The following is a 16,995-nucleotide window of genomic DNA, read 5'->3' as shown; positions in this document are numbered from 1 at the left end:
GCTGCATTAGCACATTGGATAACTGATCAAGGGCTTAATGGTTAGCTGCATTAGCACATTGGATAACTGATCAAGGGCTTAATGGTTAGCTGCATTAGCACATTGGATAACTGATCAAGGGCTTAATGGTTAGCTGCATTAGCACATTGGATAACTGATCAAGGGCTTAATGGTTAGCTGCATTAGCACATTGGATAACTGATCAAGGGCTTAATGGTTAGCTGCATTAGCACATTGGATAACTGATCAAGGGCTTAATGGTTAGCTGCATTAGCACATTGGATAACTGATCAAGGGCTTAATGGTTAGCTGCATTAGCACATTGGATAACTGATCAATTGCTTAATGGTTAGCTGCATTAGCACATTGGATAACTGATCAAGGGCTTAATGGTTAGCTGCATTAGCACATTGGATAACTGATCAAGGGCTTAATGGTTAGCTGCATTAGCACATTGGATAACTGATCAAGGGCTTAATGGTTAGCTGCATTAGCACATTGGATAACTGATCAAGGGCTTAATGGTTAGCTGCATTATCACATTGGATAACTGATCAAGGGCTTAATGGTTAGCTGCATTAGCACATTGGATAACTGATCAAGGGCTTAATGGTTAGCTGTGTGTTAGTGTCATAGCTGGCGTTGGTGAAACAGTGTCAGCCCCTGGACGTCCAGTGTGTTAGTGTCATAGCTGTCAGCCCCTGTCTTGTGCCTGCTGTTGTTCTCTGATTGGTGTGTTCTCTGCAGGCCCCCGCCCACTCTGGAGGAGGTCCGTTCCTGGGCCCAGTCGTTTGACCGGCTGATGTCGTGCGCTGCGGGCCGAGTGGCGTTTAGGCTGTTCCTGTGTACGGAGTTTAGTGAGGAGAACATGTTGTTCTGGCTAGCTTGTGAGGAGTTCACCAAGGAAACCAACAAGACCTCCATTGAGGAGAAGGCACGGGTCATCTACGAGGATTACATCTCCATCCTCTCACCCAAAGAGGTGAGTAAGACTTCTCCTCCTCCTTCTTCATGTGTTATTATATGTATCTACCTCAACTAGCCGGTGCCCCCCCGCACATTGACTCTGCAACGGTACCCCCCTGTATATATAGCCTCCCTACTGTTATTTATTTTGCTCTTTTTTTTCTCAACACTTTTTTTGTTGTTGTTTTATTTTTACTTTTTTTGTTAAAAATAAATGCACTGTTGGTTAAGGGCTGTAAGTAAGCATTTCACTGTGATGTCTGCACCTGTTGTATTCGGCGCATGTGAACAATAAAATTTGATTTGATTTGATGTATCTAGTCTTAACTCTCCTTGCTGTGTTTCCCCCCAGGTGAGCCTGGACTCACGTGTTCGGGAGGTGATCAATAAGAATATGTTGGAGCCGTCGTCCCAGACCTTCGTTGATGCTCAGGTGCAGATCTACACGCTGATGCAAAGAGACTCCTACCCCCGATACATGAACTCCCCTGCCTACATGAACTTGCTCAACTCCCTCTCAGAGCAGGCCCCCGAGTCCTAACTCAGCACTCTCAGAGCAGGCCCCCCCGAGTCCTAACTCAGCACTCTCAGAGCAGCCCCCCCGAGTCCTAACTCAGCACTCTCAGAGCAGGCCCCCCTGAGTCCTAACTCAGCACTCTCACAGCGGGCCCCCGAGTCCTAACTCAACACTCTCAGAGCAGCCCCCCGAGTCCTAACTCAGCACTCTCACAGCAGGCCCCCCTGAGTCCTAACTCAGCACTCTCACAGCAGGCCCCCCTGAGTCCTAACTCAGCACTCTCACAGCGGGCCCCCGAGTCCTAACTCAACACTCTCAGAGCAGCCCCCCCGAGTCCTAACTCAGCACTCTCACAGCAGGCCCCCTGAGTCCTAACTCAGCACTCTCACAGCAGGCCCCCTGAGTCCTAACTCAGCACTCTCACAGCAGGCCCCCGAGTCCTAACTCAACACTCTCAGAGCAGCCCCCCCGAGTCCTAACTCAGCACTCTCAGAGCAGGCCCCCCGAGTCCTAACTCAGCACTCTCAGAGCAGCCCCCCCGAGTCCTAACTCAGCACTCTCACAGCAGGCCCCCGAGTCCTAACTCAACACTCTCAGAGCAGCCCCCCCCGAGTCCTAACTCAGCACTCTCAGAGCAGGCCCCCCGAGTCCTAACTCAGCACTCTCAGAGCAGCCCCCCCCCGAGTCCTAACTCAGCACTCTCAGAGCAGCCCCCCCGAGTCCTAACTCAGCACTCTCACAGCAGGCCCCCTGAGTCCTAACTCAGCACTCTCACAGCGGGCCCCCGAGTCCTAACTCAACACTCTCAGAGCAGCCCCCCCCGAGTCCTAACTCAGCACTCTCACAGCGGGCCCCCGAGTCCTAACTCAACACTCTCAGAGTAGGTCTCCGAGTCCTAACTCAACACTGTGTACTAGAGTCAAAGGTGACAACAAACCTGGGATCGTCTCTCTTTTCCTATTTTCAGTGTAGAGAAGGGGTGGCCAACCTTCCTTCTGGAGCGCTATTAGGTGTGCAGGCCCTACTCTAACACAGCCTGCACACCCAGTAGCTCTCCAGGAGTGTAGAGGATGTGAAGCGGGCCTCTGACCTGACCTAGCCCTGCCCCCAGGACCTGGCTCCGCCCCTCAGAGACCTCAGCGCTACAGAGATGTCACCTGACTAAAGACACTCAGGGTTCTACTCCACCTAGGGCTCTACTCCACCTAGGGCTCTACTCCACCTAGGGCTCTACTCCACCTAGGGTTCTACTCCACCTAGGGTTCTACTCCACCTAGGGCTCTACTCCACCTAGGGCTCTACTCCACCTAGGGCTCTACTCCACCTAGGGCTCTACTCCACCTAGGGTTCTACTCCACCTAGGGCTCTACTCCACCTAGGGTTCTACTCCACCTAGGGCTCTACTCCACCTAGGGCTCTACTCCAACTAGGGCTCTACTCCACCTAGGGATCTACTGTCCTAGGGCTCTACTCCACCTAGGGCTCTACTGTCCTGAGGGCTCTACTCCACCTAGGGCTCTACTGTCCTGAGGGCTCTACTCCACCTAGGGCCCTAGGGCTCTACTCCACCTAGGGCTCTACTCCACCTAGGGCTCTACTGTCCTGAGGGCTCTACTGTCCTGAGGGCTCTACTCCACCTAGGGCTCTACTGTCCTGAGGGCTCTACTCCACCTAGGGCTCTACTCCACCTAGGGCTGTACTGTCCTGAGGGCTCTACTCCACCTAGGTCTCTACTCCACCTAGGGCTCTACTGTCCTGAGGGCTCTACTCCACCTAGGGCTCTAGTGTCCTGAGGGTTCTACTCTTCTGAAGGCTGTACTCCCATGACGGTGAGGGTTCTATTCCCCCAGGGCTCTACTCCTTTAAGGCTCCATTCCCCCAGGGCTCTACTCGTTTAAGGCTCCATTCCCCCAGGGCTCTACTCCTTTAAGGCTCCATTCCCCCAGGGCTCTACTCCTTTAAGGCTCCATTCCCCCAGGGCTCTACTCCACACCACCATTACTGCTCCAGATCAACATACCAACACACTCCAAAGGAATATTAATATAAGGTTTGTTTTTGGAGAAAGAAAAAATATATTTGATTTGTGTTCAAGTTATTTTATTGTGTTATGATTATGTTTATTTTTAGTATAATTGTTTGGACGGACAAATGACGCCTACTTGTGGGCAATATTATATATATTTATGCGTTCGTAAATAGACAAAAGGGAATTGTGGGTAAACTGTGTCTGAGAATCAAGAGTGTGTCCCAAATGGCACCCTATTCCCTATATAGTGCACTACTTTAGACCAGAGAATGGCACCCTATTCCCTATATAGTGCACTACTTTAGACCAGAGAATGGCACCCTATTCCCTATATAGTGCACTACTTTAGACCAGAGAATGGCACCCTATTCCCTATATAGTGCACTACTTTAGACCAGGACCCTATTCCCTATATAGTGCACTACTTTAGACCAGGACCCTATTCCCTATATAGTGCACTACTTTAGACCAGGACCATATTCCCTATATAGTGCACTACTTTAGACCAGGACCCTATTCCCTATATAGTGCACTACTTTAGACCAGGACCCTATTCCCTATATAGTGCACTACCTAAAGGGCCTCTCACTCAACGTCAACAAAACAAAGGAGATGATCGTGGACTTCAGAAAACAGCAGAGGGTGCACCCCCCTATCCATCGACGGGACCACAGTGGAGAAGGTGGAAAGCTTCAAGTTCCTTGGCGTACACATCACTGACGATCTGAAATGGTCCACCCAGGCAGACAGTGTGGTGAAGAAGGAGCAACAGCGCCTCTTCAACCTCAGGAGGCTGAAGAAATTCGTCTTGACACCTAAAACCCTCACATACTTTTATAGATGCACAATTGAGAGCATCCTGTCGGGCTGTATCACCGCCTGGTACGGCAATTGCACCGCCCACAACCGCAGGGCTCTCCAGAGGGTGGTGCGGTCTGCCGAACGCATTACCGGGGGCAAACTACCCACCCTCCAAGACACATACAGCACCCGATGTCACAAGAAGGCCAAAAAGATCATCAAGGACATCAACCACCCGAGCCACTGCCTGTTCACCCCGCTATCATCCAGAAGGCGAGGTCAGTACAGGTGCATCAACGCTGGGACCGAGAGAATGAAAAACAGCTTCTATCTCAAGGCAATCAGACTGTTAAATAGCCATCACTAGCACATTAGAGGCTGCTGCTGCCTATTGAAATCACTGGCCACTTTAAGAAATGGAACACTAGTCACTTTAATAATGTTTACGTATCTTGCACTACTCATCTCATATGTATATACTGTATTCTATTCTATAATATTCTACTGTATCTTAGTCCATGCCGCTCTGTCATTGCTTGTCCATATATTTATTTATATATTCTTAAATCCCATTCCTCACTAGATTTGTGTGTATTGGGTATATGTTGTGAAATTGTTAGATATTACTGCACTGTCGGAGCTAGAAGCACAAGCATTTTGCTACACCCACTATAACATCTGCTAAACACGTGTATGTGACAAATAAAATTTGATTTGATTTGATATAGACTACGTTCCAAAATGGCTCTCTGCCACCTACATAACATCTCATGATGTATTCATCACATGCCGGTAAACAGGTGTAGACTAACAGTCAAATGCAGAGAGAAAGAAAATAGAGAAACAATAGAAAAGTAATAATAAATACACAACGATAACTTGGCGAAACGGAGTACCAGTACCGAGTCAGAGGGGAACCAGTACCGAGACAGAGGGGAACCAGTACCGAGTCAGAGGGGAACCAGTACCGAGACAGAGGGGAACCAGTACCGAGACAGAGGGGAACCAGTACCGAGACAGAGGGGAACCAGTACCGAGAGGGCAGGGGTACGAGGTAGTAGAGTTAGATATGTACATATACAGTGCATTCGGAAAGTATTCAGACCCCTTGACTTTTTCCACATTCTGTTACGCTACAGCCTTATTCTAAAATTGATTAAATAGTTTTATTCCCTCATCAATGTACACAATACCCCATAATGTCAAAGCAAAAACATTTGCTGATTTATAAAAAATACAAAACTGAAAAATTACATTTGCATAAGTATTCAGACCCTTTACTCAGTACTTTGTTGAAGCACCTTTGGCAGCGATTACAGCCTCAAGTCTTCTTGGGTATGACGCTACAAGCTTGGCACACCTGTATTTGGGGAGTTTCTCCAATTCTTCTCTGCAGATCCTCTCAAGCTCTGTCAGGTTGGATGGGGAGTGTCACTGCACAGCTATTTTCAGGTCTCTCCAGAGATGTTAGATCGGGTTCAAGGACATTCAGAAACTTGTCCCGAAGCCACTTCTGCATTGTCTTGGCTGTGTGCTTAGGGTCGTTGTCCTGTTGGAAGGTGAACCTTCGCCCCCAGTCTGAGGTCCTGAGCGCTCTGGAGCAGGTTTTCATCAAGGATCTCTCTGTACTTTGTTCCGTTCATCGTTGCTCCGTTCATCGATGTTGAAAAACATCCCCACAGCATGATGCTGCCACCCCCATGCTTCACCGTAGGGATGGTTCCAGGTTTCCTCCAGACATAACACTTGGCATTCAGGCCAAAGAGTTCAATCTTGGTTTCATCAGACCAGAGAATCTTGTTTCTCATGGTCTGAGAGTCTTTAGATGCCTTTTGGCAAACTCCAAGCGGGCTGTCATGTGCCTTTTACTGAGGAGTGGCTTCCGTCTGGCCACTGTACCATAAAGGGTTGATTGGTGGAGTGCTGCAGAGATGGTTGTCCTTCTGGAAGGTTCTCCCATCTCCACAGAGGAACTCTGGAGCTCTGTCAGAGTGACCATCAGGTTCTTGGTCACCTCCCTGACCAAAGCTTTTTTCCCATGATTGCTCAGTTTGGCTGGGCGGCCAGCTCTAGGAAGAGTCTTAGTGGTTCCAAACTTCTTCAATTTAAGAATGATGGAGGCCACTGTGTTCTTGGGGACCTTCAATGCTGCAGAAATGTTTTGGTACCCTTCCCCAGATCTGTGCCTCGACCCAATCCTGTCTCAGAGCACTACGGACAGTTCCTTTGACCTCATTGCTTGGTTTTGCTCTAACATGCACTATCAACTGTGGGATCTTATATAGACAGGTGTGTGCAATTCCCAATCATGTCCAATCAATTGAATTTACCACAGGTGGCCTCCAATCAAGCTGTAGAAACATCTCAAGGATGATCAATGGAAACAGGATGCACCTGAGCTCAATTTCAAGGATTCTCAAGGATGATCAATTTCGAGTCTCATGGCAAAGGTCCTGAATACTGAATAAGGGCCTGAATACTGAATAAGGGCCTGAATACTGAATAAGGGCCTGAATACTGAATAAGGGCCTGAATACTGAATAAGGCATTTCCGTTTTTCATTATGGGGTATTGGGTCATTATGGGCTATTGTGTCATTATGGGGTATTGGGTCATTATGGGATATTGTGTCATTATGGGGTATTGGGTCATTATGGGGTATTGGGTCATTATGGGGTATTGGGTCATTATGGGGTATTGGGTCATTATGGGGTATTGGGTGTAGATTGCAGATGTTTTTCTTTTTTTAATCCATTTTAGAATAAGGCTGTAACGTTACAAAATGTGGAAAAAGTCAAGGGGTCTGAATACTTTCCGAAGGCACTGTAGTTAGGGGTAAAATGACTAGGCAACAGGATAGATAATAGACAGTAGCAGCAGTATACTGTAGGTAGGGGTAAAATGACTAGGCAACAGGATAGATAATAGACAGTAGCAGCAGTATACTGTAGGTAGGGGTAAAGTGACTAGACAACAGGATAGATAATAGACAGTAGCAGCAGTATACTGTAGGTAGGGGTAAAGTGACTAGACAACAGGATAGATAATAGACAGTAGCAGCAGTATACTGTAGGTAGGGGTAAAGTGACTAGACAACAGGATAGATAATAGACAGTAGCAGCAGTATACTGTAGGTAGGGGGTAAAGTGACTAGACAACAGGATAGATAATAGACAGTAGCAGCAGTATACTGTAGGTAGGGGTAAAGTGACTAGACAACAGGATAGATAATAGACAGTAGCAGCAGTATACTGTAGGTAGGGGTAAAGTGACTAGACAACAGGATAGATAATAGACAGTAGCAGCAACATATGTGATGAGTAAAAAAAATTAAAGAAAGTTTGTGCAAAAAGGGTAAATGCAGATAGTTAAATAGTTAACCAATAGCTACCCAGACTAACTATTTAGCAGTCTTATGGCTTGGGGGTAGAAGCTGTTCCGGGTCCTGTTGGTTCCAGACTTGGCGCTCCCGTGCGGTAGCAGAGAGAACAGTCTATGACTTGGGTGGAGTGTTTGACAATTTTTAGGGCCTTCCTCTGACACCGCCTGGTATAGAGGTCCTGGATGGCAGGGAGCTCGGCCCCAGTGATGTACTGGGCCGTACGCACTACCCTCTGTAGCACCTTGCGGTCGGATACCAAGCAGTTGCCATACCAGGCGGTGATACAGCCAGTCAAGATGCTCTCCATGGTGCAGCTGTATAACCTTTTGAGAATCTGAAGGCCCATGCCAAATATTTTCAGCCTCCTGAGGGGGAAAAGGCATTGTCGTGCCCTCTTCACGACTGTGTTGGTGTGTGTGGACCAGGAAAGATCTTTAGTGATGTGGACACCGAGCAACTTGAAGCTCTCGACCCGCTCCACCACAGCCCTGTTGATGTGAATGGGGGCGTGCGCAACCCTCCGTTTCCTGTAGTCCACGATCAGCTCCTTTGTCTTGTTGAGGGAGAGGTTGTTGTCCTGGCACCACATTGCCAGGTCTTTGGCCTCCTCCCTATAGGCGGTCTCATCGTTGTGTCGTCGGCAAACGTAATGATGGTGTTGGAGACATACTTGGCTACGCAGTCGTAGGTGAACAGGGAGTACAGGAGGGGACTAAGCACTCACCCCTGTGGGGGCCCCGTGTTGAGGATCAGCGTGGCAGATGTGTTGATGCCAACCCTCACCACCTGGGGGCGGCCCGTCAGGAAGTCCAGGATCCAGTTGCAGAGGGAGGTGTTTAGTCCCAGGATCCTTAGTTTAGTGATGAGCTTTGAGGGCACTATGGTGTTGATCGCTGAGCTGTAGTCAATGAATAGCATTATCACATAGGGTGTTCCTTTTGTCCAGGTGGGAAAGGGCAGTGTGGAGTGCAATAGAGATTGCATCATCTGTGGATCTGTTGGGGCGGTATGCAAATTGGAGTGGGTCTAGGGTTTCTGGTATGATGGTGTTGATGTGAGCCATGACCAGCCTTTCAAAGCACTTCATGGCTACAGACGTCAGTGTTACGGGTCGGTGGTCATTTAGGCAGGTTACGTTGGCGGTATGACAGACTGGGTCAGGGAGAGGTTGAACATGTCAGTGAAGACACTTGCCAGCTGGTCAGCGCATGCTCGGAGTACACGGCCTTGGACATCGGCTACGGAGAGCGTGTTCACACAGCCGGTGCTCGCTTCAGTGTTGCTTGCCTCGAAACGCGCATAGAAGTCATTTAGCTCGTCTGGTAGGCTTGTGTCACTGGGCAGCTCGCGGCTGGGCTTCCCTTTGTAATCCGTAATAGTTTGCAAGCCCTGCCACATCCGAAGAGCAACAGAGCCGGTGTAGTTGTCCAGTTAGGGTTAGATAATGATCTCTGTTAACAGTAGTCCAGTTAGGGCTAGATAATGATCTCTGTTAAAAGTAGTCCAGTTAGGGCTAGATAATGATCTCTGTTAACAGTAGTCCAGTTAGGGTTAGGGCTAGATAATGATCTCTGTTAACAGTAGTCCAGTTAGGGTTAGGGCTAGATAATGATCTCTGTTAACAGTAGTCCAGTTAGGGCTAGATAATGATCTCTGTTAAAAGTAGTCCAGTTAGGGCTAGATAATGATCTCTGTTAACAGTAGTCCAGTTAGGGCTAGATAATGATCTCTGTTAACAGTAGTCCAGTTAGGGTTAGGGCTAGATAATGATCTCTGTTTCTCCTGATGGCCAGTAGAACAGCAGGGTGACACTGCAACGGCTCCACAGTTGAGGCCAGTTTCCCGGACACAGATTAAGCCTAATCCTGGGCTAAAACACACTTTCAATGGAGATTCTCAATGGAGATTGATTAGACTAATTGATTGGTGTTTGATACAGGGCTAGGCTTAATCTGTGTCCGGGAAACCGTCCCTTACAGTATATCTCACACTTAGTGCTGCGTCTCAAAAGCCAGATGAGTTTCTAATCAAAAGAGACTGACAGACGCAGACAGCCCAGCAAGGGATCAGGCTAGCCAGCTTAAAAGTGACACCAAAGCTACCAAATAAACAGTGTTATTATTGCCATTTAAAAATCTAGTTCTGTAACTGAAATTGGACTAGCCAAGTGTTTAATAATGACATTATTCTGTTTTATTATCTAGTTTAATATGTTGGTGTCTCACAGATGTCATCCTCTCTCTGGGGAAGTGCCTTGACATCAGACCTTGTTGTGAAGTCATCTCTCTACCAGGTGTCTGGAATGGCACCCTGGTCCAAAGTAGTGCACTATATAGGGAATAGGGTGCTGGGGAGACCTGTCCTTCTGATTGGCTGGCTGAAGGACTGCATGTGGTTTGTGTTTATTCATTCTAGACGTGACCAATCAAACCAGAGTCATTTGAGTGCCTCAAGACCACATTAGCCCACAGAGCTAAAGGCTTGATAGGCACTGGCTGTTAGATCTCACACTAGTCCTCAGGTTAGGTTAGGTTCATCTATCATGGAGGGGAAGGAATCACACTAGTCCTCAGGTTAGGTTAGGTTCATCTATCATGGAGGGGAAGGAATCACACTAGTCCTCAGGTTAGGTTAGGTTCATCTATCATGGAGGGGAAGGAATCACACTAGTCCTCAGGTTAGGTTAGGTTCATCTATCATGGAGGGGAAGGAATCACACTAGTCCTCAGGTTAGGTTAGGTTAGGTTCATCTATCATGGAGGGGAAGGAATCACACTAGTCCTCAGGTTAGGTTAGGTTCATCTATCATGGAGGGGAAGGAATCACACTAGTCCTCAGGTTAGGTTAGGTTCATCTATCATGGAGGGGAAGGAATCACACTAGTCCTCAGGTTAGGTTAGGTTCATCTATCATGGAGGGGAAGGAATCGCACTAGTCCTCAGGTTAGGTTAGGTTCATCTATCATGGAGGGGAAGGAATCACACTAGTCCTCAGGTTAGGTTAGGTTCATCTATCATGGAGGGGAAGGAATCACACTAGTCCTCAGGTTAGGTTAGGTTCATCTATCATGGAGGGAAGGAATCACACTAGTCCTCAGGTTAGGTTAGGTTCATCTATCATGGAGGGGAAGGAATCACACTAGTCCTCAGGTTAGGTTAGGTTCATCTATCATGGAGGGGAAGGAATCACACTAGTCCTCAGGTTAGGTTAGGTTCATCTATCATGGAGGGGAAGGAATCACACTAGTCCTCAGGTTAGGTTAGGTTCATCTATCATGGAGGGGAAGGAATCACACTAGTCCTCAGGTTAGGTTAGGTTCATCTATCATGGAGGGGAAGGAATCACACTAGTCCTCAGGTTAGGTTAGGTTCATCTATCATGGAGGGGAAGGAATCACACTAGTCCTCAGGTTAGGTTAGGTTCATCTATCATGGAGGGGAAGGAATCACACTAGTCCTCAGGTTAGGTTAGGTTAGGTTCATCTATCATGGAGGGGAAGGAATCACACTAGTCCTCAGGTTAGGTTAGGTTCATCTATCATGGAGGGGAAGGAATCACACTAGTCCTCAGGTTAGGTTAGGTTCATCTATCATGGAGGGGAAGGAATCACACTAGTCCTCAGGTTAGGTTAGGTTCATCTATCATGGAGGGAAGGAATCACACTAGTCCTCAGGTTAGGTTAGGTTAGGTTCATCTATCATGGAGGGGAAGGAATCACACTAGTCCTCAGGTTAGGTTAGGTTCATCTATCATGGAGGGGAAGGAATCACACTAGTCCTCAGGTTAGGTTAGGTTCATCTATCATGGAGGGAAGGAATCACACTAGTCCTCAGGTTAGGTTAGGTTCATCTATCATGGAGGGGAAGGAATCACACTAGTCCTCAGGTTAGGTTAGGTTCATCTATCATGGAGGGGAAGGAATCACACTAGTCCTCAGGTTAGGTTAGGTTGCATCTATCATGGAGGGGAAGGAATCACACTAGTCCTCAGGTTAGGTTAGGTTCATCTATCATGGAGGGGAAGGAATCACACTAGTCCTCAGGTTAGGTTAGGTTCATCTATCATGGAGGGGAAGGAATCACACTAGTCCTCAGGTTAGGTTAGGTTAGGTTCATCTATCATGGAGGGGAAGGAATCACACTAGTCCTCAGGTTAGGTTAGGTTAGGTTCATCTATCATGGAGGGGAAGGAATCACACTAGTCCTCAGGTTAGGTTAGGTTCATCTATCATGGAGGGGAAGGAATCACACTAGTCCTCAGGTTAGGTTAGGTTCATCTATCATGGAGGGGAAGGAATCACACTAGTCCTCAGGTTAGGTTAGGTTAGGTTCATCTATCATGGAGGGGAAGGAATCACACTAGTCCTCAGGTTAGGTTAGGTTCATCTATCATGGAGGGGAAGGAATCACACTAGTCCTCAGGTTAGGTTAGGTTCATCTATCATGGAGGGGAAGGAATCACACTAGTCCTCAGGTTAGGTTAGGTTTCATCTATCATGGAGGGGAAGGAATCACACTAGTCCTCAGGTTAGGTTAGGTTCATCTATCATGGAGGGAAGGAATCACACTAGTCCTCAGGTTAGGTTAGGTTCATCTATCATGGAGGGGAAGGAATCACACTAGTCCTCAGGTTAGGTTAGGTTAGGTTCATCTATCATGGAGGGGAAGGAATCACACTAGTCCTCAGGTTAGGTTAGGTTAGGTTCATCTATCATGGAGGGGAAGGAATCACACTAGTCCTCAGTTTAGGTTAGGTTCATCTATCATGGAGGGAGAAGGAATCACACTAGTCCTCAGGTTAGGTTAGGTTAGGTTCATCTATCATGGAGGGGAAGGAATCACACTAGTCCTCAGGTTAGGTTAGGTTAGGTTCATCTATCATGGAGGGGAAGGAATCACACTAGTCCTCAGGTTAGGTTAGGTTCATCTATCATGGAGGGGAAGGAATCACACTAGTCCTCAGGTTAGGTTAGGTTCATCTATCATGGAGGGGAAGGAATCACACTAGTCCTCAGGTTAGGTTAGGTTAGGTTCATCTATCATGGAGGGGAAGGAATCACACTAGTCCTCAGGTTAGGTTAGGTTCATCTATCATGGAGGGGAAGGAATCACACTAGTCCTCAGGTCAGGTTAGGTTAGGTTCATCTATCATGGAGGGGAAGGAATCACACTAGTCCTCAGGTTAGGTTAGGTTAGGTTCATCTATCATGGAGGGGAAGGAATCACACTAGTCCTCAGGTTAGGTTAGGTTCATCTATCATGGAGGGGAAGGAATCACACTAGTCCTCAGGTTAGGTTAGGTTCATCTATCATGGAGGGGAAGGAATCACACTAGTCCTCAGGTTAGGTTAGGTTAGGTTCATCTATCATGGAGGGGAAGGAATCACACTAGTCCTCAGGTTAGGTTAGGTTCATCTATCATGGAGGGGAAGGAATCACACTAGTCCTCAGGTTAGGTTAGGTTCATCTATCATGGAGGGAAGGAATCACACTAGTCCTCAGGTTAGGTTAGGTTCATCTATCATGGAGGGGAAGGAATCACACTAGTCCTCAGGTTAGGTTAGGTTCATCTATCATGGAGGGGAAGGAATCACACTAGTCCTCAGGTTAGGTTAGGTTCATCTATCATGGAGGGGAAGGAATCACACTAGTCCTCAGGTTAGGTTAGGTTCATCTATCATGGAGGGGAAGGAATCACACTAGTCCTCAGGTTAGGTTAGGTTCATCTATCATGGAGGGGAAGGAATCACACTAGTCCTCAGGTTAGGTTAGGTTAGGTTCATCTATCATGGAGGGGAAGGAATCACACTAGTCCTCAGGTTAGGTTAGGTTAGGTTCATCTATCATGGAGGGGAAGGAATCACACTAGTCCTCAGGTTAGGTTAGGTTCATCTATCATGGAGGGGAAGGAATCACACTAGTCCTCAGGTTAGGTTAGGTTCATCTATCATGGAGGGGAAGGAATCACACTAGTCCTCAGGTTAGGTTAGGTTCATCTATCATGGAGGGAAGGAATCACACTAGTCCTCAGGTTAGGTTAGGTTCATCTATCATGGAGGGGAAGGAATCACACTAGTCCTCAGGTTAGGTTAGGTTCATCTATCATGGAGGGGAAGGAATCACACTAGTCCTCAGGTTAGGTTAGGTTCATCTATCATGGAGGGGAAGGAATCACACTAGTCCTCAGGTTAGGTTAGGTTAGGTTCATCTATCATGGAGGGGAAGGAATCACACTAGTCCTCAGGTTAGGTTAGGTTCATCTATCATGGAGGGGAAGGAATCACACTAGTCCTCAGGTTAGGTTAGGTTCATCTATCATGGAGGGGAAGGAATCACACTAGTCCTCAGGTTAGGTTAGGTTCATCTATCATGGAGGGGAAGGAATCACACTAGTCCTCAGGTTAGGTTAGGTTAGGTTCATCTATCATGGAGGGGAAGGAATCACACTAGTCCTCAGGTTAGGTTAGGTTAGGTTCATCTATCATCATGGAGGGGAAGGAATCACACTAGTCCTCAGGTTAGGTTAGGTTAGGTTCATCTATCATGGAGGGGAAGGAATCACACTAGTCCTCAGGTTAGGTTAGGTTCATCTATCATGGAGGGGAAGGAATCACACTAGTCCTCAGGTCAGGTTAGGTTAGGTTCATCTATCATGGAGGGGAAGGAATCACACTAGTCCTCAGGTTAGGTTAGGTTAGGTTCATCTATCATGGAGGGGAAGGAATCACACTAGTCCTCAGGTTAGGTTAGGTTCATCTATCATGGAGGGGAAGGAATCACACTAGTCCTCAGGTTAGGTTAGGTTAGGTTCATCTATCATGGAGGGGAAGGAATCACACTAGTCCTCAGGTTAGGTTAGGTTCATCTATCATGGAGGGGAAGGAATCACACTAGTCCTCAGGTTAGGTTAGGTTAGGTTCATCTATCATGGAGGGGAAGGAATCACACTAGTCCTCAGGTTAGGTTAGGTTAGGTTCATCTATCATGGAGGGGAAGGAATCACACTAGTCCTCAGGTTAGGTTAGGTTCATCTATCATGGAGGGGAAGGAATCACACTAGTCCTCAGGTTAGGTTAGGTTCATCTATCATGGAGGGGAAGGAATCACACTAGTCCTCAGGTTAGGTTAGGTTAGGTTCATCTATCATGGAGGGGAAGGAATCACACTAGTCCTCAGGTTAGGTTAGGTTAGGTTCATCTATCATGGAGGGGAAGGAATCACACTAGTCCTCAGGTTAGGTTAGGTTAGGTTCATCTATCATCATGGAGGGGAAGGAATCACACTAGTCCTCAGGTTAGGTTAGGTTAGGTTCATCTATCATGGAGGGGAAGGAATCACACTAGTCCTCAGGTTAGGTTAGGTTCATCTATCATGGAGGGGAAGGAATCACACTAGTCCTCAGGTTAGGTTAGGTTCATCTATCATGGAGGGGAAGGAATCACACTAGTCCTCAGGTTAGGTTAGGTTAGGTTCATCTATCATGGAGGGGAAGGAATCACACTAGTCCTCAGGTTAGGTTAGGTTAGGTTCATCTATCATGGAGGGGAAGGAATCACACTAGTCCTCAGGTTAGGTTAGGTTAGGTTCATCTATCATCATGGAGGGGAAGGAATCACACTAGTCCTCAGGTTAGGTTAGGTTAGGTTCATCTATCATGGAGGGGAAGGAATCACACTAGTCCTCAGGTTAGGTTAGGTTAGGTTCATCTATCATGGAGGGGAAGGAATCACACTAGTCCTCAGGTTAGGTTAGGTTCATCTATCATGGAGGGGAAGGAATCACACTAGTCCTCAGGTTAGGTTAGGTTCATCTATCATGGAGGGGAAGGAATCACACTAGTCCTCAGGTCAGGTTAGGTTAGGTTCATCTATCATGGAGGGGAAGGAATCACACTAGTCCTCAGGTTAGGTTAGGTTAGGTTCATCTATCATGGAGGGGAAGGAATCACACTAGTCCTCAGGTCAGGTTAGGTTAGGTTCATCTATCATGGAGGGGAAGGAATCACACTAGTCCTCAGGTTAGGTTAGGTTAGGTTCATCTATCATGGAGGGAGAAGGAATCACATGACTTAATGAGTCAGAGAAGGACAGGTTGACTCTCCCTTTGATGAGTTGGGCTTTTATGAGACAGTGAGGGACAGTGATGGAAAGTGATGGACAGTGAGGGACAGTGAGGGACAGTGATGGACAGTGAGGGACAGTGAGGGACAGTGAGGGACAGTGATGGATAGTGATGGATAGTGAGGGACAGGTTGACTATATCCCGATTCTCTACTCTTCTTCTGAAGTTGCAATCGGTCATGGATTTCACAATGGTGGAAACTCCCTCCAGCCAAGTGCAGAATGAGGATAGTCCTCTCAGGCTGCCAACATAACATGCTTCATTCTAAATGTCCTAGAACAGCGTCTCAACCTCCTTCTTGGGAGACCAGACAGTCCACATCTTTGTTCCAGCCCTAACCTAACACACCTGATTACCTCACCATCAAGCCCTTGGTCAGCTGACCTAGGTGTCAGATAGTACAGGGCTAGAACGAATAGGTGTTGCCTGGTGTTTCCCCAGGAGGGTTGGGATACGTGTTGCCTGGTGTTTCCCCAGGAGGGTTGGGATACGTGTTGCCTGGTGTTTCCCCAGGAGGGTTGGGAATATCTTGTGTCCGAATGGCACCCTAGCCCCTATATAGTGCACTACTTTTGAGCCGAGCCCTTTAGGCCCTGGTCTAAAGTAGTGCACTATATTGGGAATAGGGTGCCTTTTGGGACGTGCCGATGGATTGAACATTGATCAACCTCAAAACACAATCTAAGGGTTAGGGTTTGGAGAGCCACTGCTTCTACAGGTTGATTGTTTCTGTTAATATATCAACTGTACTCTTTTGCAGTAAGTTTACTAAACTAAGGGATACCTTTTTAATCAAATAATATGTGAATGTTTACAGTATATATGTCTTAGTTTTTTCTGTTTTATTCCAAGAAAATTATGTGGGCATTTAAAGTCTTTAAGATAAAATAAAGCACAATCATTGTACTGGTTGGTATTGTATTGTTTTAAACAGGCTGGAGCAGAGTGACTCCTTTCTGGACTGTTTGTTCTTCTGTGGGTGATCCGGTGTGTTTGTTGCAGTGTGTAGAAGAGGACAGAGCACCCAGCCCCCACCTCTCTTCATGCCTTGAAGTGTCTGCACCTGGACACCACAAAGGAAGAGGCTCTATTGTGTCCTGCTGGCTCAACCAATCACAGCCCTCCACTCAGTCATCTGACCTCATCCATATGCACACAGGGACATTCATATTCATCAGAC

The 16,995-nt window shown here is 47.2% G+C and overlaps 1 protein-coding gene across 2 annotated transcripts in view; it reads left to right on the top strand.

Moving 5' to 3' along the window:
- The window catches only part of LOC121556158 (regulator of G-protein signaling 20-like), a 64,244-nt gene extending 62,653 nt beyond the window's left edge, over positions 1-1,591 (top strand). For both annotated transcript variants that reach the window (XM_041870048.2, XM_041870049.2), the window contains exons 4-5: positions 748-982; positions 1,319-1,591. In XM_041870048.2, the coding sequence (XP_041725982.1) occupies positions 748-982; positions 1,319-1,507 (424 nt within the window). In that variant the 3' untranslated portion in view covers positions 1,508-1,591. The remainder of the gene's footprint in view (positions 1-747; positions 983-1,318) is intronic.
- Positions 1,592-16,995: the final 15,404 nt, after the last annotated feature.

This window comes from Coregonus clupeaformis, unplaced genomic scaffold (genome assembly GCF_020615455.1).
Source record: "Coregonus clupeaformis isolate EN_2021a unplaced genomic scaffold, ASM2061545v1 scaf0178, whole genome shotgun sequence".
In the NCBI taxonomy this organism is placed as follows: domain Eukaryota; kingdom Metazoa; phylum Chordata; class Actinopteri; order Salmoniformes; family Salmonidae; genus Coregonus; species Coregonus clupeaformis.
The sequence above is the reverse complement of the archived record's forward strand: the minus strand, read 5'-3'. Positions and strand labels throughout refer to the sequence as shown.